Source organism: Phodopus roborovskii, unplaced genomic scaffold (assembly GCF_943737965.1).
Source record: "Phodopus roborovskii unplaced genomic scaffold, PHOROB, whole genome shotgun sequence".
NCBI classification, from domain to species: domain Eukaryota; kingdom Metazoa; phylum Chordata; class Mammalia; order Rodentia; family Cricetidae; genus Phodopus; species Phodopus roborovskii.
The window spans coordinates 12337806-12357630 of record NW_026126408.1 but is presented as its reverse complement, the minus strand read 5'-3'; the positions used below and the strand labels follow the sequence as shown (position 1 = coordinate 12357630).

General features: G+C 45.9%; 1 protein-coding gene across 2 annotated transcripts in view; it reads left to right on the top strand.

Annotated features, from left to right (window-relative positions):
* Cib4 (calcium and integrin binding family member 4) overlaps nt 1-19825 on the top strand; it is a 93683-nt gene that overhangs the window by 23055 nt on the left and 50803 nt on the right. For both annotated transcript variants that reach the window (XM_051181751.1, XM_051181750.1), the window contains 2 exons: nt 17126-17290; nt 17698-17732. In XM_051181751.1, coding sequence (XP_051037708.1) covers nt 17237-17290; nt 17698-17732 — 89 coding nt within the window. In that variant the 5' untranslated portion in view covers nt 17126-17236. The remainder of the gene's footprint in view (nt 1-17125; nt 17291-17697; nt 17733-19825) is intronic.

The window sequence follows — 19825 nt, the reverse complement described above, 5'->3', positions numbered from 1 at the left end:
CAACTGTGGCATCTAAATACAATGGGACATCGTTCATCAATGGGGGAAAAAGAGAGCTATCAAGCTTCAAGAAGTCACAGAGGGAATTCAAGTATGAATTGTTCAGTGAAGGAAGTCAGTCTCAATGTCTACATTCTGACCATATGACATTGTGGAAAGAGCAAAATCACAGATGGCTTTAAAAAAAGATTGATGGGTTCTAATGGTTCAGGGGAGAGTGGGAGAGATGAATAAACAAGTTCAGGGAATTTTTAAGATGACAAATTGATTCAGCATGATATTGCAAGTAGTGGATAAATGGCATTATATGTTTGTCAACAGTCACAGGATTGTACAACCCAGAGTCAAAACCCTCATGTAAATTATGGGTTTTACTTAATAATGATGTTTCAGTACTTTATGATCAATTTGTAACAAATGCCATACTAATATAAGATATTAGTGTAGGAAAAAACTGGGTGTGCAGGAGGGGCGGCTCAGAGGACATAGGGAAGCTCTGTGCTTTCTTTTGCAACTTCCATGTACCATGTATTCTATCTTTGATTTAAGATCAAAAGTTTTGTTTTGTTTTTGTTTCATACAAGGTTTCTCTATGTATCCCTTGCTGTTCTGGAACTCACTATGTAGACCAGGCTAGCCTCAAACTCACAGAGATCTGCCTGTGCTTGGCAACACATATATCTCCCAAGTGCTGGAATTAAAGATGTGTGCTGCCATGCCCTGCTGTCTACTAACATTTAGAGTAATTAGTACATTTGAAGAAATGTTGGAAGCAAATATAATAGGCAGTAGTGATGTAACTTTCCATCTTTCTTGAATACTTGGCCTAGTATTTGTCACTCTCAAAGTGTAATAAATGGATAAGAGTTTATGTAGTCACCACAAAGGGCTGTTATTGAAAAATAATACCTATAGAGCAATAGAAGAAAAATAATTCAGGAGAACAGCAGCAGTTTATAGGAACAAGGTGCTTTTTCACACTATTTGTAACTATATTAAGTGGATTTCTTGTAGGAAGTGTTTGGTTGGACCATGGTTTAAAGAAAAAAAATTCCATCTTGACCATCCAGGCCTTTTAATTGGGGTGTTTAAATTTGTGTCTAATTTTTGATTATACTGTTGGGAGTGGTTCTATTAACATCATGTCAAGCAGATTCCAAGCAAGGAATATTTCTAAAGATAAAGAAATTCATTTCACAGAATCAGCTGGAAAGGACTGGGTGGCACCCAAGGCATGTGTGTCTATGGGGGCTTCTAATTCATGAAATAAGAGATATAGACAAACTGGTGCTCAGAGTTGAAACCAGATCATCTGTCCTTAGGTCATAATTTTCTTTTCTTTTCTTTTCTTTATTATATATACAGTATTCTGTCTGCATGTGTCCCTGTGTGCCAGAGGAGGGCACCAGCTGTCATTACAGATGGTTGTGAACCCTCATGTGGTTGCAGGGAATTGAACTCAGGACCACTGGAAGATCAGCCAGTGTTCTTAGCTTCTGTGCCATCTCTCCAGCCCTGGCCATAATTTTCTCTTTTTACTTTGTGGGATTTTCATTGACATCTTTAAGTGCTTAATGAGCCAAAAGTTCTTTCAAGACTAGTTTTTTTTTATCTCTAGTTTCTCTGATGTGAGCCATTAGGATGCCTGTCTTGGCATTGGACTCCATTTTTGTCTGTAAGCTCATTGGTAGCAGGAGTTTCTTTCTTTGGGAGCCAGTAAGTGCCTTGAGTTATCAAGGCCTCTTTAGGTAATTTCACTACTGCCTGCCTGCCTTGACTGTTTGCCTGGAGATTGGCTTTCTGATTTTCTATGGTTACTGCATTTGCTTTATTTTTGCTACCTAGAAATCTTCTATTCCTTGCTTTTGAGCTTATGTTATATAACATTTTGCCATTCGGAACAGTCTGGGAAATTCCCATGTCTGATTTGATTTGGGTTTTGATTAGACATCTTAATAGGTCTCCCACAACACGGCCTTGACGTCAGTCTTCACCCTTTCTCTCTGCTCATTGTCCTGGAATTATAACATTATAGTAAGTTGTTCTTTTTTTAACTGGAAGAAGAAATGACACTGCCTTCCTGGTGGGGTCTAAATTTTGCTTGCAGAAGATGCTCTTTTATTTTTGAATTCACCACTTGACCCCTGTGTTCTGTCAATAGGAAACAAACCCCACCCCAACCCCCAGCACCAGTCTTGGTGAGTATGGGAAAACACCCAGAGAGCCCTACAGAGATTTCTAACTCTGAGATGTGAATACCCTTTAGCAAAAGACGTTTGGAATTACTTAGATTATGCCTCTGGGGACTGCTTACTTAGAAAACCACCATGTCCTAATTTGGAGTCACATTATCCTTTGCTTGAGATTGGTGTGTTCTCGAAAAGTTATAGATAACACTCTGGGACCAGAGTTGTTTGCACAAGATTGGGGGCAGGGGGTGGAGAAGATTGTAGAAATAAGTGTTTACTTTTTCAGATGAAGCAGAAGCTGCCTGGGGCAGTACATCCTAGACCTGGGGGTAGGCGTCTCACCTGAGAGGGGAAAAACAGTTCTTGAGTGGGCTCACTTAGTCCTGGATTCTATCTAGGGGCAGGAGGCTGGGGTAGGCCTAGTGGTAGAAGGAATAACACCCCTGTTTGGGAAGGACTTAAAGCCAGTTCTGGGCCATGTGTTTCCAAGGCAGCCACCTCTCTGAGCAGAGACTAGCCAATTAGCCATGCTGGGGTGGGCATTTCCTCTGTTCCCATGGGCTTTCAGGGTGCTGTGTTGTTTGCTGAGAATCGTGGGAAAACCTGGCCCCTGTTTTGGGAGGAGGGAGTGGGGACAACCAGCTTTGGTGGGAAGGACCCAGAAGGGAGTGAGTGAGTGAGTAGGGATGGGGGGTGAGGCTGAGCAGAGAGCAGGCAAAAGCACAGACTTCTTTGCAGGACATTGTGTGGAACAAGCCCATATCTCCTGGGCCATGGGCAGCCATGGAAAGATACCAAGAAAGAGGATGGTGTGATTAAATTTGCACTATTCAGAAAGAAAACAACAGATTCTCTCCAGATTTGTAGATGGCTGTGAGGAGCATCTGCTGGTTTGGTCTGTCTGCACTGCTACTGCCCTCCCTGCATTGATAGAACTTTCTAAAAGGAAGCTAATTAATGTGCTTTAGGTAGATCCGACTGCAGTCTTCTCCAAATCAGGGAATCTTCTCATGCCCACACCAGGCCAGTGGGGCACCTGACTTGGTGACAGGAGCTGCTGCAGGAGCAGGACTGGGTTTCAAGTTTGAGTCTACTGATTGGGCCTACAACTCTTCCACAGACGGGTTAGGGAAGACTATCTTTTTCTGATGGGGTCTCTAAATAGAATATGAATGTAGGGCTACTGATGACTAAGAAGGCTTCCTGCCACGTGTAGAGGAAATTTTTGAGTGATGGTATGAGTCAGAGCCCTGAGGATGTAGTTTGGGGTACAGCTATGGCTCACATAAGTGGAGACAGGCCACTGGAGAAGAGAACATCAATGATCCTGGTGAAATGCTGGATTGAGCCATTCTCGAGGCCGATCCAAGATCCTCTCTAACATGAGCCAATAACATTTTTCTTACCTGATCTACTTTGTCTCATTTCTCTCCTGGGTGAATTGAGAGCTTTCACCAGCAGTTGTGGGCTCATCTTCCTCTGCCCTTCTCCAGACTTGATGCCCCTGGCTCATCTTATATGTAAAATAGTTTTTAGAGCTTCTGCATCCAGGCCACTCCTCCTCTGGATGGAGACCCCCACACTAGCTTCTTGGGGAAACATTCCCCAGCATGCAGTAGTATGATGCAGCAGACTGACAACTGGGCAGTCTGTCTGTCAGTAAGACCTGTTGAAGGGTTTCCATCATGGTTTCACACTTCAGTAGAGAACAAGCTTGGACTTGGCCACAGGGGACACTAAAGTCAGCACCTGGGCCAGTCTCAGTTTCTAGGTGGGAGAGAAAGGAACGTGACCTTCTTCATAATAAAAAAGATCTCAGTACTGCCTTAAAATATAGATGAAACCACTCAGTCATCTTAACTGGCAGTTAATGAGCCAGTCCATAATTTTAAAGTAGTTTTAAAAAAGAGCAAGAGGAAGTGGGGAAACATGGAGCTGGGTCTATTTACATCACATAGGAAGAGGCATGTGTGTGCATGTGCGTGTTTGTGTGTATGTGTATCTAACAGGGATGATAATCCCAATTCCCCTTCTATGGGTAACATGACTAGAGCAAGGCCTTCCTAGCAGACCTGAATTTAGACCCCTAGAGGATGGACCCCCTCAAGGCCCCATGGATACCTGCAATGGACTCCATGAGTCCCACTTTGTCTCCTTCCTGGCCATTCAGTGAGTTACACACAAAATTAAAACCTGAGTGCCTAACAGGACTACCTTGCCTGCTGTGTATGAGAGGAAACAGATCAAGCCCCCAAGCCACAGGAAATCTAGGACTGTCTGAAGTATCTCTAGGGACTTGATTCCAATCCTATGTTCTCTGATATCACACTTCTCCCTCCCTCCCTCCCTCCCCTCCTCCCTCCCTCCCCTCTTCCCTCCCTTCCTCCCTCCCTTCCTCCCTCCCTTCCTCCCTCCCCTCCTCCCTCCCTCCCTCCCTTCCTCCCTCCCTCCCCTCTTCCCTCCCTCCCCTCCTCCCTCCCTCCCCTCCTCCCTCCCTTCCTCCCTCCCTCCCTCCCTCCCTTCCTCCCTCCCTCCTTTCTTTTCCTTCCTCTCTCCTTCTCTTTGCTGTCTACTTCCTGGAATTATTTTCTCTTCTCTGTTTTGTATCAAGACAAATGTAAGGCATAGATCTCTTTCATTGATTGCTTTCAACATAGTAGTAGAAGGCATATGGAACATATTTTCTCTACATATAACGGAGGGAATTGTGTTGTGTTGCATCTCAGCAGCATACAGGTCATGTTTCCACATCTCATTAACCATCTCACCTCTTTGAGCCCCAGCCTCCAACAGGTGTCTGTCTCCCCCACTACAAACTCCCTGGCCTGCCTATGAGTACTTCAGCCCCGCCCCAGCCTGCTTCCCGTTCATGTTCAGAAACCCTCATAGGACCAACTTTGAAATTACTGTTTCTTTTAATGAAATAATCATTATTATTAATCCTAACTCCTTCTCCTACCAGTGTCTACAGACATGTAGAGGTCAGTTGTCTCTTTGGTGTGAATTATTTTCAGATGAGGGACAGAAGCCCAGATTGGGAAAGGGAGGGTTGCCTGTCACTTGAAATGAACTTTGAGTACAGCCAGCCTTGGCTCCTTGAATGGCAGAATTAGCTATAACAGTACTGATGGCTGCTTAAGCTGTACCTGTTTCTCTCTTGCTGCTTAAGGTTGACTGTAGCCTGGAGATATTTCCCCAGCCCCACCTGGGCAGGTGACACACCCTCCCATCCTGACCCCTTCATCTCTCTTGGCACACCCTAGTCTCACTCTGTCTTTCCATTTCAGGAGCCACCTGAAGCTGCTATGTTCTCCTCTCCCAGTTCCTGCTGCCTCCCTGAGCCTCCCTCCTCTAGATCTCAGAGTCCTTGGCTTACCCAGGTCAGTCTCTCATAACCACTTTGTGTGGCCAAGGATATCACAGTTAGCGATTCAGACCCATGGTCATCAGCTTTAGCATCTGATAGAACACCAGAAACATTCACTTGGTTTACCCAGAGCTTTGTAACATCCAGGGAAGGAGTCAGACTGGAGTTCAGACTGCCAGGTGGTGTAGAGATTAAAAAAAAAAAAAAAAATTAGTTCATCTGCTTCTTACAGAGGTCCCTGACCAACTGGCTAGGCACTAGAACCCCATTTAAGTGACTTTAAGTGACAAGCAGTCAGTCCTTCCCCAATCCCAGCCTCTGTCCCTCACCTGAAGAACGAGACTGTGGATTAGATGAGGCCCACACCTAATCTTGGTCCCAGGAATGAGGTGATCCTATCAATGACAGAAATTTACAAGGTACCTGGAGCGCCAGGTATCCTGAGGACAGAGGCTCTCCTGAGCTGCCTTTCTCCCTAACCTCATAGACACATAGGGGTCTGTGGCTCCAGGAACTTCAACATGCTGGGGTTTGAGGAACTGGAGAGACTATTGAAGTCAGGAATCAGTGAGGGAGGAAGAATTACTCACGATGAGGCTGCAGAGATGCAGAGGATGCCTCAGAGACCATTTTGAGGCATCAGGGTTTATTCTAAGTAGGACGGGAATCATGAGGAGGTTTTCATGACTGAGACAAGCTTCTCATTCATCTACCAATGCAGCTTCAAGAACCTTCTCTCCTAGAAGTATTCCCCACTCATCCTGGCTGCTCCAACTCCCAGAAGCCTTTGGGCCAGCTTCTGCTTCCAGGCTCTGTTGGCCAGGTCTGGTTGATAGACACTTCCTCCACTGGGATTGCCTGGCTAGTGATTGGCATTCTTTGAAAAATGAGGCAGAGATGGGATCATGAGAGACAGAGAAATGGGTGGAGTAGCAAATAAAAGCTTGGTGCAAGGGTTTGAGGGGACATTTGCTAAATTAAATGTAAATCCTTGTTCTGGTGGCTGCCAAGAAGAGAGAGGTACCTGATGAAAACCATATGTCCTTGAGTAAGTGACGCGGAGCCCTGCTCCGTGCACACGCATGAAGACGTTGCAGTTGGTCTCCCATGCAATGGAAACTCTCCTATTTTAAAGAATACAGTGTTAAGAGGCACTCTGAGACAAACCACATTTCGCAATTAAGTAGTTTACAAGGTCAGTAAAGGAAGGAGAAAATAAACCAGCCAGAAAGGTCTTGCTCAACAAGAAAAAAATTTGTTTGAAAGTTAAATGTTACTGTCTCAAACTGTAATGTGGGCTCTTTCTATAGTTTGGTTTAAAACAACAACTAAAACCCCCAAAGACAAAACTTTTCAGGGACAGAGAAACAGTTGGAAGTGACTGAAGTGAGGCTGAAGAGATGGGTAAGAGGGCTTGCTGCTCTGCAGAGGAACCAAGTTTGGTTCCCAGAAAAAAACAAAAACACCTGTTAAATTCAGGTTCAGGGGACCCAGCTCTCTATTCTGGCCTCCATGGGGCCTTCATCCATGTCCACATGCACACACACACACACACACACACACATACACACACACACACACACACACACACACACACACACTTTAAGAGTAAAAATAAGGGCTGGAGAGATGGCACAGAGGTTAAGAGCACTTGATGCTCTTCTAGAGGACCCAGGTTCAATTCCCAGGACCCACATGGCAGCTCACAACTGTCTATAACTTTGGCTTCAGGGGACTCAATTCCCTCACACAGACATACATATAGGCAAAACACCAATGGACATAAGAAATATAAACAAATTCTAAAAATCTTCTTTAAAAACAAAAAATATAAACAAATTCTAAAAATATTCTTTAAAAACAAAAGTGACTGATGTACTTGAGTGGCTACTGCATCTCCTGATATTTTAAAAACAGTTTTGATTTTTTAAAAATGAAAACTATCTGCTTTAAAACTTGTTTTAAGTTGACCTTGAAACAAATGAAAACAAAACAGACAAACATCTCTACTGTTCATCCTTAGTCTGAGGAAGAAAACTCAGTTTTCTTCACCTGACATCCCAGTTCCAACATGGCAGGGGACCTGCCTGGAGTTTTCCACACGAGACCCTGTCACTGGCCCTGCCGCTCCATCTACCATCCATCCTGTTTGCAGGTCAGACCTGTCGGGAGTCGTAGCTACCTACTTTCCCCCTGGGGTATCCTTCCTCCTAACTATAGAGAAAAACTGTTAGCTTTTGTGTGTGTTGGGGGGGGTACTAGGGATCGAACCCAGGACCTCATGCATGCTAGGCAAGCCCTCTGACATGGAGCTATACCCTCAGGCCTTGTTAGCCATTTTTAAAAGACACGTTTCCAAACTCTATGTATTATATCATTTCCACCTGCTTCTTTTGATTCCAGTTCCCTGTGAAATTCTGCACCTCGTCATCTATTTTCTTAACCGTATTAATCACAGCTATTTTAAAGTCTAGATCAGAAAAGCCCAAGATCTGGATCCCCTGTGGGGTGTTTCTATTATGGAGATGCTCTGGGCTCTGACTGATGTTACCTCTCATCACAGAAGATTTATTTTTGCCTTCCTGAAGGCCATCAGGAAAGCGGAAGGTCACCCTAATCCAGCCTGGGATTGGGCTGCTGTGATGCTGGCGGTCAGACTGTGGGGGCTGTTCTATTTCTGGCTCACCCTTCCTCCCGCTGCCTAACCTCTGTGGGGTTCTAGGTGCAAGCCTGTTTCTTCATTAAGGCCCTTCCATTCAGGTGGGCTACCGTGTCCAAAAGTGTCTTCCAAGTCTCACAGAGCTGTGAATCTTCTTTCAGGCCCCTCACCTCCCGGTCACAGGCCACTACGTGCACTAGGAGGCTGCCCTGAGCACTAACTCATGCTCTTCATTTCTCCCAGAGACCCTGGCCTTCTGATCTTCCTTGCTTTGTAGATTGACCTTCACACTTATTTCCCTACCTTAGGGGATGGCAGAAGCCTCCCACTAACCCCTCACTTCTGCTTATTCTGTCACTCCCTGATCGCCAGCTGCTCAAGAAAGAACAGAACTGAGTGTCACCTCTGTATGCTTCCCCTTGGGGGATTGACCCCCTCCAGTACTGACAACCTTCAAGGTGATGGCTTTGGATTTTACTTCCAGTAAAGGCTGGTCTCTGATAGGCTATTCTGCCATCCCAGAAAACAGGGTGCTCATCCTGCTTCCTTAGAACTACGGTGAGCAGGAGCCCTGTCTTTTCCACCCTGGAATGCCTCACTGATGTCACCTGCAGCTTTCAATGCCACCCACATCCAGACATTCCCTAATGTCTGTCTATAGCCTGGAGCTCTGTAGTGACCTAAGTCCTAATATCTCTTGTCATCACCACATATGTGCCACATAGACATCTCCAACAATGCATTTCAAATCTTGTTTTTCCATCGGCAACTCTTCAGCGTTTCCTCCTTGCTGCTGAGGGTCACAGGCAGCTCATGCTCCCTCCCCTCCCATACTCTATCCCTCTTGAGTTGTCATATGAAGTCATTAAGTCCCGTCTGACATGGACAACCTTGTCCCAGCCATCCTGTGGCTTGCTTGGTAGTCTCCTCACATTTCTCCCAGCCTCATGGTCTTCCAGCACATTCACCAGCCACCCTCTAAGGGAGTGAGCCTCCCAAGCAGAAATAAGATTATGTCATTTCTCACCATGACTCCCTCAGGGACTTCCCATTACTTTTCACAGAGACTTCTGATGGCCATTCTGCCCAAGCCATCTTCTGCCCTGCCCTCCTGGCTTTTGCCCTTGATTCATCAACTCCACCGCCTTCTCTGTTCTTCTAGGATCTCGTTACATTGGGGGGGGGGGGTCCTTCCCACATTGTGGTGATAACTTGCTTGTATAAATAAAGCCTGTCTGAAGATCAGAGGATGGAGCTAGCCACTAGTAAACCACAGAGGTTTGGAGGTCTGTACAGACAGACAGGAAGTGAGATGGCTGGGTCGGGGTGGAGAGAGTATGTAAGCGGGAAGAAACAGGAACTTGCTCTCTTTTCCGATGGGAAACTAATGAGGTAAAGGTGGCTTTGGCTTACTCCTTCTCTCTGATCTCTCAGCATTTTCCTCTATATCTGACTCCAGGTTTTTTATTATTTAGACCAATTAAGAACTCCATTTATGCCACATGCTCCTCTATGAACAGGGAGCGCTTTCCCTCGTCTGCCTCTGCTACTGTTCTCTCAGGTCTAGCTCAATGTCCGCTCCTCAGAGGAGCATCCCTGAGCTCTGGATGAGTTTTACACAACTGTTATATTACTACTATGCCATTCCCTGCTCTTTGGCAATGGCACAGGTGTGACTCCATAGACAATTCAATGATCATTGACTCAGTTTTTCCTTGATGGTCTAATTTCTCAAGGCCAGCAACTGGGTTTGTCTTGCTCACCACTTATCTCCAACACTAGTAAAGTACCTGGGACACCTCAAAAGGGTCAAAAATAACCTTAGGAATAAATTAATACCAGGCAAGGACAAGGAGGCACTACCCCCAAGCCCTAGCCACCTAGCAGAAGTACAGTAGGGAACACTCAGTAGAAAGGGTAAATGGGAATATTTAAGCTAACAAGTATTAGAATGGGGGCAAATGGGGAGCTAGCACAATTGGGAATGATTTTTGAGGTTGTCCTCTGGCTTACACACACACACACACACACACACACACACACACACACACAGGGGCTGGGGAAGGAGGTGTGAAATTTACTAGCTAAGACAGTCCTCAAGTTTAGTGCAGCATGGGACAGGAGCCCACAGCCCAGAGGTCCAGTCCCAAGCCTGGTACATATCATGACAAATAGCATTTTACTATGTTGCATGGTTCACAAGGTATTGGCATAGATAGGATCTTTATTAGACCGATTCTGTGACATACAGCAAGAAAACCACTTTTCAAGGTCTATGGAAAAGGAGACAGTGGGCTTCCAGGACCAGTCAGGCTGTTTTGCCCCGTGTCCTAGCAAGTCCCACCTGGGACCTCAGCCTGCTTCTCTGTAAAGCAGAAGTCCTCAAAGACTGATAGCTAAGGTTTGTCTATGACATTTCCAAATTAAAAGCTCAAACCATTCAAATGAGAGAGCACATTTTTTGAAGTCTTTCTTGTTGAGTAGCTGCTCCTGCTTTCTTGGTACCTTCTAGCATGGTGTCAAATGAAAGCAAACTGATATAGGACTGTTTAGTAGGTCTTTTGAGAGTTGATCCCAGAACTGAGAGACAGGCAGGAGAGAGGACACCGTCCAGGCTCCCATTCCAACCTGGAAGAGCCTGGACCTCTACCGAGACCTGCCAAAGTCATAGAACTGTCTCTATGCAGCTCCAACTCCAACCGGCTGAAGCTTAAGGGGATTAATTAACTAATTAATTAAAAATGTATGTATGTGCCTGTATATCTATGCTCCATACATGTGCATTATGTCAGATCCCCTGGAAATGGAGTTACAGACCGTTGTGAGCCGCCATGTGGGTGCCAGGAACAGAACCCAGGTCCTCTGCAAGAGCAGTTGGTGCTGTTACCAGCTCAGCCATCTCTCTAGTTCCTCAAGATTTCTTTTTTAATAGAAGATTCCAGGGCAGAAATTGAAGGCTGAAGAATTCGTGAGGCGATTTAGTCACTAGGAGATGGCTTAAGTTCACACAGACCTGTTCACATGACAGTGCCTGAAACCAGGGTGTGATGTGGGCAATAGGGCACCTGATGCAAGTTGGGAAAGGACAAGGTCACCCTTGTCCAGGGCTCCAGAACATTTCCTCTGTCCTCTGTCCCCAGCCTTTCATGTTCTTTGAATGCCAAGGATATTCATTCCCCCACCCCCACCCCCAAGGTTTGCAGTATCCAGGGCCATTGAAGACAGAGGTGTCCGTTATCCAGCTAAGAAAAGCATTGGGAAGCAAACAGCTGTGGGTCTCAAGGCAGTGCCTGAGTGACAGCAGGCTGGATACTGGGATGGAATGTCCTGCATCAGGCAAAGCAGTGGGAGACCCTCGCCAGCCTTCCTGGTGGCATGGTCCATTTCCTCTGTCTTATCTGCCTCTGGGTGTGTAGTGGGCTAGAGATTAACAGATGTTGTCCTCTATTGCTTTTTTTTTTTTTTTTTTTCTTTTGAGTCAGAGGTCTCTCACTGTACCCAATACTCACAGTTCGGCTAGACTAGCTGGCCAGCAGCTCAACAGGAAACTACATGTCTTCATTCAGGACACCCGCTCATGGTTATGCCTAGTTTTGTTGTTGTTGTTGCTATTATTATTATTACTATTGTTATTATTTGAACTCCTTAGATACTGGGGATAAGAACTCAGGCCCTTGTGTTATCATGGCAGGCACGTACTCTATTGACCGAGCCATATCCTCTATCCCCTTCACTTGCCCCCCCAAGTGGCTACTTGCTTATGTTTACACGTGCACGATGTGTTGGAAGGCATGGGCTGAGTGCCAGTGTAGAGGTCACAGGACAACTCTGTGCAGTTGGTTCCCTCCTTCTGCCTTTGGGTGGTTTCTGAGGTTAGAACTCATATGCCAAGGCTTACACAGCAAGAGCTTCCTCACTGCGTCCTCTGCCTTTTCATAAACTCTAGTCTCTGCTTCCTTTAGCCTCCCCTTCTGATTGTCAAATGTCTGGTTTGGTTTTTAAAAAGAAAAGGGGGCCAGGGACCTGAACATGTGCCACTTATTGCAGTTCCCCAGGTCCAGCAATTCTATTCCCTCCCACCCCCAGGCAATGTGAATGGAAAAGACTAATGGAAAAGGTGTCCTAGAGGGAGGGGGAGGAGCCACAAAAGCTTAAGTTTCAGGGCATTACCTGTCCACAATGCCCACACTTAGCCTTCTGGGTAATGTGCGCAGTGCACTGAGGCCTGGGGCTCCTTTGGGCTCTGAGACAGCACAGTGGTGAACTCTATTAGGTGACAGACTATACCCCATCTCCAGGGCATCAGGAAACTTCTAGATCCCTGCACAATGCCATCTGGCTTCAGAAGTCAGCAGCCCTGGTTGGGCACCAGTGCGTGGGGCTGAGTACCTGTGCTCTGCAGTGCTGGACCAGGGCTTAAGCAGATGATAGGACAGGACTCCAGATGCCCAGACTCTAGATGTGGAAAGCCGGGCTCCAGCTCCAGACTCCCAGGGCTCTAGGGTGTTCCCAAGCATCCTGGTCTCCATCTTTAGATACATTTGTCCCCTCTCCAGGATTGGTTTCCACAGGTCTGCCGCTTGCCACAGATGAAATCACTAACTTCCAAAGCGCTAGTAGAAAGGGGGTGGCTGTGGGTGGAGTTCCTTGGGTTAGATGACTGGGTTGAGAAAATAGATCTGAATCCTCTCATTTACACATTCTCTAATAATATTTATGGTGGCTTACTTATGTTCCAGGCACCGAGTTAGCACTTAAACATACCTTGTCATTTTTAAAATAACAGCTTTAAGGTATAATTGACGCACCATACAATTCACTCCCATGTAACTTCACAGTTTTTAGGCTATTCTGATCTGTACCAGCATTTAATTTTAGAACATATTCATGTATCCGTAAAGAGACTCTGTCCACTTTTGCAGTCACTCACTCCCAGTCTCCCTGCCCCTTAGCCACTGTAAACAACCAATCTACTTTCTGCCTTATGGATTTGTCCACCCCAGATATTTTAAGCAGGGGGAAGCCTTTTGTGACTATTCTTAATGCATGCTGTTTTGTGAGACCATAGATCACCCTTCGTAGTGCCAAGTAATAGTCTACTTTATAGGTATGCACGGTTAATGGGCTTTGGGCTTGCATTCACTTCTGGCTATTGTGGCTAATGCTGCTATGAACACTTATTTTTCTGTTTAAAGAGGCCATGCCGGTGGGTGTGAAAAGGCTACCCTGATGGCTAATGATGTGGATGTACTTTTCATGGATTGCCAAACCATTCACTTATCTTCTTGGAGAAATGCCTATTCATATCCTTGGCCCATTTTAAATTTAATCTAATTTTTAAGGCTTATTTTGTTTTAAAGTGTGTGTGTGTAAATGCAGGAATCCAGAAGAGAACTTCTAATCCCCTAAAAGCTAGGGTTACAAGCAGTTATGAGCCACCTAATATGGGTGCTGGGAATAGAACTCAGTTCCTTTGCAAGATCAATAAGTACCCAGGTGCTCTTAATCACCGAGCCATCCCTCAACCCTGTCTCCCACCCTGCCTGTTTTAGTTAGCTTATTTCTTTGTATCATTAGGTTGTGAGAATCTTTTACATAGCCTGGATGCCAATCATTTTTCAAGGACTGGTAGATTTGATAAAATAAGTAACAATAAATTAAGTTCAGGAAGGGGCTGGAATTTTAAGAATCTGTACAGCTCCAGGCAAGGTGACAGAAACCTTCCTCAGACAGACCCTATGAAGGCAGGACATGGAGACTCTTCACTGTTCAATCACACCTCTTCTGAAACCATTGTAGCACCACAGGAGTCTGGGAGTACCGTGGCCTGGGGGAGGGACGCGGGTAGGCTAACACATTGAAGGCAGAACTTCATGTGGGGAACTTTTCTTTTTCTTTCTTTCATTCTTTTCTTTTTAAATGCATGGTCTTTTATTCCTTGGGCAAATGAGATGGTACATATAAAAGTATTTGGAATTGTAAAGGGATATGCAAATGTAAAGTGACATTCTTATTGCTACTATTGTTATTGGTGAGAACCAATAAAAGACCTGTCTAGGATGAAATCACAGAGCTTTAGGGTTGGGGTGGGGGAGGAGTGGGCTAGGGACAAATGAGGGCAGGGAGGGTAAAAGCTGAAGGAGATGGGAGGGTGGCAGGGCTGGCATATTTTGGCTTATGTGTGTGTGTGTGTGTGTGTGTGAGTGAGTGAGTGAGTGAGTGAGTGAGTGAGTGAGTGAGTGAGAGAGAGGGAAAGAGAGAGACAGCACCATGAGCACACAGAGCACCTTGTAATTTCTGGTGCATTCCTCTACAACCTGTAAAATTATTCACTTAATATTTTTCTTTAAAAGGGCTCCTATTTCTTTTCATTAAAGAACTATGTTTATAAAGGCACCTTTATATACCAGTTGTAAATGACAAACGTGCATCATGTTCAGGAGGGAAGGTACCCTATAAAAACAAATGGGAAAATCCGTACAGTGTTATGCAGTTCTGGCTGGATTCCATTGCCTCCTGGGCCTGGAACACTGTCCCCATCTTCTCAACCTGGCTCAGCTCTGTCACTCAGGCTTCTGTTCCAATGGCTGTCCTTTGGAGGCTCTAGGATGTCCAATAGCTCCAGTGTTGGCCTCCGGCCTGGTCCTTGTTATCTGTCTCTTATTGCACTGTAGCTTCCTGAGGGCTGTGGGTTCACATTCCTGGAGTGTGTCTGGGCAAAGTATCATCTGTGTTCCTCACCAATCTCCTGGCCTAGCTAGCTCTACAGGGGCTGCATGAAGAGCTAAGAGCTGAGTTGCTAGGCAGTTCTCTCCTTTGCTTTTTCTCTTTTATTTAGCAAGGGTCAGCAGAGTATAGACACAACAGGCTGGTGCCAAGCTGCTGCACCTTGTATAATCAAGGCATCTGAAAAGAGGCTGGATGGAGAAAGATACAGCCTGCCTAGATGGCATCTCAAAGATCCCCAGGCTTCCCTATATGTCCCAGACCTGTAGCTTGGCTACCTACCCCCAGAGCATCCCTTAACCTCGGCAACTCTGCAGTCCCCAGAGTAAGGGAGCAAGAAGCTCTGAGCATGAACCAAGCCAGCTTTTGGCAGATGCACATGAGAGTTAGAAGCAGTCAAGTTTGAATGGGTCTTAGAGACTGCCTGCTTGCTGGATGCCTACACTTCCTCCCAGGCTCAACTTTTAAAGCAATGTTGTCTGTCCTTTCTCAAGTACTCAATTTGTACCAGGCATTTTGATTAAAAAACAACAAAAGAAGCTATGACTTTGTCGTTCTTTTTTATCCTTGCAATTTTAGAATTAGGGACTTTTATAAGCCTCATTTTAGAAATGGGAACTGAGGCTGACAGAAGTTTTATGATTTGCTTAAAGTGACAAAAGTTGGCCTTTAACATTTCAAAGTCTAGGTTCTTTCTTTTGGTTTTTTGAGACAGGGTTTCTCTGTGTAGCTTTGGAGCCTGTCCTGTAACTCACTCTGTAGAACAGGCTCTTCAAACTCACAGAGATCCACCTGCCTCTGCCTCCCAAGTGCTGGAATTAAAGTCATGCACCCCTAAGTCCAGGTTCTTGATCACCACATGTAATAGCTATTAAGTGTCACTGTCTACAATCAGGCAAGTCTGTCCTACAGCTCAGAAGCTACATGCATCCCAACGCCCACAAAGTTATAAACTCTCCTTCTCTCTCTCTCTTCCTCTCTCTGTCTCTCTCTCTCCCTCTCTTATAACTTAATTGCCTAATTTTCAAGCCTGAACTTCATAGATATTATAATATCAAGGGGTAGGATGTGTCTGTCTTCTTGCTGTATATCCATGCCTCTGTAATGCTACCTCTAGTGACATTGACTTCCAACTCCAGGGATGTGTGTGTATATGGTGTGCATATATGGGGCCAGGTGTGTGCATGGTGAGCACATATTTCTTAGAAGTTTATTCTAAGAGTTGTTCCTCTCCAGGGCCCAGTGGCATGCCTAGTGCTGGTGACTGTTCAGTAAGTGAAGGGACACGAAGCTCAGCCTTCTTTCTGTCAGCCTCCGCTTCTATGGAGGAAAGATAGGTAACAGTATGCAGAGAGTTTCTAGAGAACTCACCACATCAGAGACCCAGGCTCCTCCCAGGACAGTCTGTGGCTGGATATGTTGTAGGCTGAAGGACTCTTGTATGTACTATGAGGGTGGGTATGCAGAATACCCTGGAGGAAAGCAGGGAGAGGATTTGGGGGGAGCCCAGAACTTTAACACCAATGGCAGTGCTGCTTATCTTTCCTGGTTTGGGGGATTTTTCCTGATCCACAGTCTGCCCATTCTACCCAATTTTATGTCCCCCCAGAAAAGTCAGAGAGTGGTGCTGGAGTGCTTGGTCCATTTGCCCTTGGCCAGAACCAGAGAAGCTCTGTGATAGGAGCCCTGACTTCTGCTCCATCTTGATAGAAGCCTTTGAACTCATCTTTGTGTAGGGTTCATTCATGTCATCCAAATTTGAATGCACTTTTTGTTCCTATGGGCACTCAGTCCGATGGTGTCCAATGCCCTCCTGTATCCCAAGTCAGGGTCTATGTTTCTCCATGTCAGTATCCCACACCCTGCACAGTACTCAGGCTTCAGTTCTAAAACTTAGTTAGCCCTTTGTACCTGTCAACAATCACCACCTGCATTAATTCAGTGACCCCTCCACAATGGTCCTATGATTATCCCCTAGAAGAGGTAAGGGCACAACTCATCACAGAGGTTGCGCCTGCCCCAGGTCACACAGTTAGCATGAGGCAGGTCTGGGATTCCATCCCAAGCATCGTGACTCCCTGAGTCAACAGTCTTAAGACTGATTTTTGGCCTGCCTTTCCGTTTGTTGTTTTGGAGGTGACGTTTCTTAGCCAGGGCACCAAAAGAACCTGTTTGCCAACTCAGGGGCAGAAGGTGGAATGCTGGTCACCATAGCAACTCAATCAACGGACTTGCACCAGCTGCTGAGCCCTTGGGACAGAAGTTCCACTGCTGGCAGGAGGAGAGTGGTTTGTCATGGGGCAGTGTTTGAGGTACCAGATGCAGTGGGAGGACCTGGAAGAGTACCAGGTGGGTAGTAAGGTCACAGATTTGGGACAGAACTAGGGGCTTCCCAGGGCAGGTGGGACAAAGGAGAAGAACTGCCTGAAGCTCAGGAGAGAGTAGCAGGCCACAGAGATGTCTCTTGTCTCTGCTGAACTTGTATCTGTTTTGATTCAGACCAGCTCTCTCAACCTCCTCACCCCCACCCCCTGTCCTAGACTCCAGGGTGTTGTTTGGTTCTGATTGACTCTCCCAGTCTGGGCTACTTTACCTGCTTTCAGTGACATGACACGGAGGGTATATTACCACTTTGTCCTTGGTTGCTACCACAGACCTGTGGCATGCAGAGCCTTCATTTCTTCAACAGTACAATGAGAGAATGCCTTCCCTGTCCTGCGGCCCCATGCTCTTCCATACTCTCTGATTTGTTGCAGGCTCTGACCTTCCTAACAAGGAATGAGATTTTGTGGTGAGTAGAGGCCGGCATCCTCTTTCCTCTCCCTTGATCTGTGTTCTTTCCTGCTATGGCTCCACTCTGGCCCCATGGTCAGAAGCACACAGCCCTGAAGCAGCATCTGGGATGGACAGGAAGTTGTGAGATTCCCCTGGAGTAGAAGAACACACCAGACCTAGGCTGCTGTGCTGTTACTACCACCAAGGCTGAGGTTCTTCATAGCTGCTGGGATTCCTTGGGACAATGAGGAAAATGAAGAAAGTCTTAGAAAGTGAAGGGTGAGCTTATTTGGGCTAGTTACTGGTTTGGTGAGCTTGGAAGTATTATGGACACTCAGTCTGCTACCTGGCTCCCCCCCCCCGCCACCTCCCCATATCCTTCCAGGACCTGCTCTGTACCAGAGACAATGGAAGCAGAGAATGTGTTCCCAAGAGGGACCCTGCCCTGTGGGAAAGCTCTTGGCCAAAGACTCATCATCCAGAATGGAGATGTGACAAATGGCTTCATAGGGCATGGGAGGGATGACTAGGATAGATGTGTTTGGTTAGAGCCAGGTGCTCAACAAACCTGTGTGGTATGCAAACCTGTGTGGTGTACAAATGAGCTTTCTAGGACACTCTCAAGAGAAATCAGTGAAGATGGGAACAAAGACCGATTAGACACTGTCCTGGAAGCACACACACACACACACACACACACACACACACACACACACACACACCCCTTGACCTCACTGGCCTGACCCTCCCCCTAAGCTCCACACCCCGCCTGAAGGCCACAAACATTAGACTCTCCAGGCACAATAGGAATACTAAGTGACAAGGATCTACGGAGACCAGGGACAATCTTGAGGCTGTGTTACTTTTCCTTTTAAAGATACTATTTACTTTTTTAAAAAATGTCTATAGTGGGAATCAAAGCTAGGGTTTGATCCATGCAAGCCAAGGACTTAAGACTGCACCACACTCTGAACTCACTTTTTTACATGGAGGAAATAAAAGGCAAAACTCCAAACAAGCTGTATCTTATACTCACCTCATCCCTATTGATATTTTCTAAGAAGAGATGCATTGCATAACAAACAAACAAACAAAAACAAAAAACAAGATGAAACAAAATATTTAAATATAGCTAGAAAATTCAAATAGGAGCCTAGTTGTAAAGGAGAACAGATATCTGTGTTCTCTCCTGTGGGCCCTTCCTCTTGACTCATCTGCACAGTGGCTTTATCATACAGGCTCCCAAGAGACTTGTCCACGCATGGACCTTCATGAATCTCTCGCCCATTCACATCACTGCTTCCCTTCCCATGCCTGCCTGCATCCTTTCCCTCTTGTTCTGTACCTTTGCCTTTTTTTTTTTTTTTAAAGTCATCTTCTTTGCCAGTTTTACACAAAGCACAGAGAGCCACCCATCCTTCTTCAATGGCTCTGGACCTTTCCCTTGCTTTGATGAACTGTAATTCAATACCAGATCCCAGTATGGAAACTTAGCCTGTGGGGTGGTTGTGATGGTGGTGGTGAGGACTTGGGGAGACAGAATATGGAAGGCACCCATGTTTTCCTTCTTGGACATTGCCCCTCCCTATTTTCCTTTGCTCTGTGTTAGCCTCCTGAGCATGAGGTCCTTAAAAGCCAGCCATCCTTAGGGTCCTTTCCCATCTGAACTGACCACCCAGGTCTTCAGGTGGCACCTGTTCACATTCTCTTCCCATCCTACTTCTATCCCCATCAAAGGTAGCTATTACGGTTTGAATGTAAATGTGCCAGCAGGCCCTTGTGTTTGAACACTCGATCTCCTGCTGGTGATGCTATTTCGGGAGGTTATAGCCTTCAGGATGTGGGGCCTCACTGACAAATGTAGGGCTGTAGAAACAGATCCTGAGGGTTATGGAAACTTTTGCTTCCAAGGCTTGTTGCATCTTAACCCACCAGGATTGAATAGACCAGCCCATAAGTCCCTGGGACTACAGACCCAGAATCCCAGCTGCCTACCCCAGCCACCATACTTTTCTCCACCATGAAGGGCTGTATTCCTTCCAACAATGAACCGAATAAACTATCATAAGTTATTTCTGTTAGGTATTCTGTCAGAGCAACAAGAAAAGT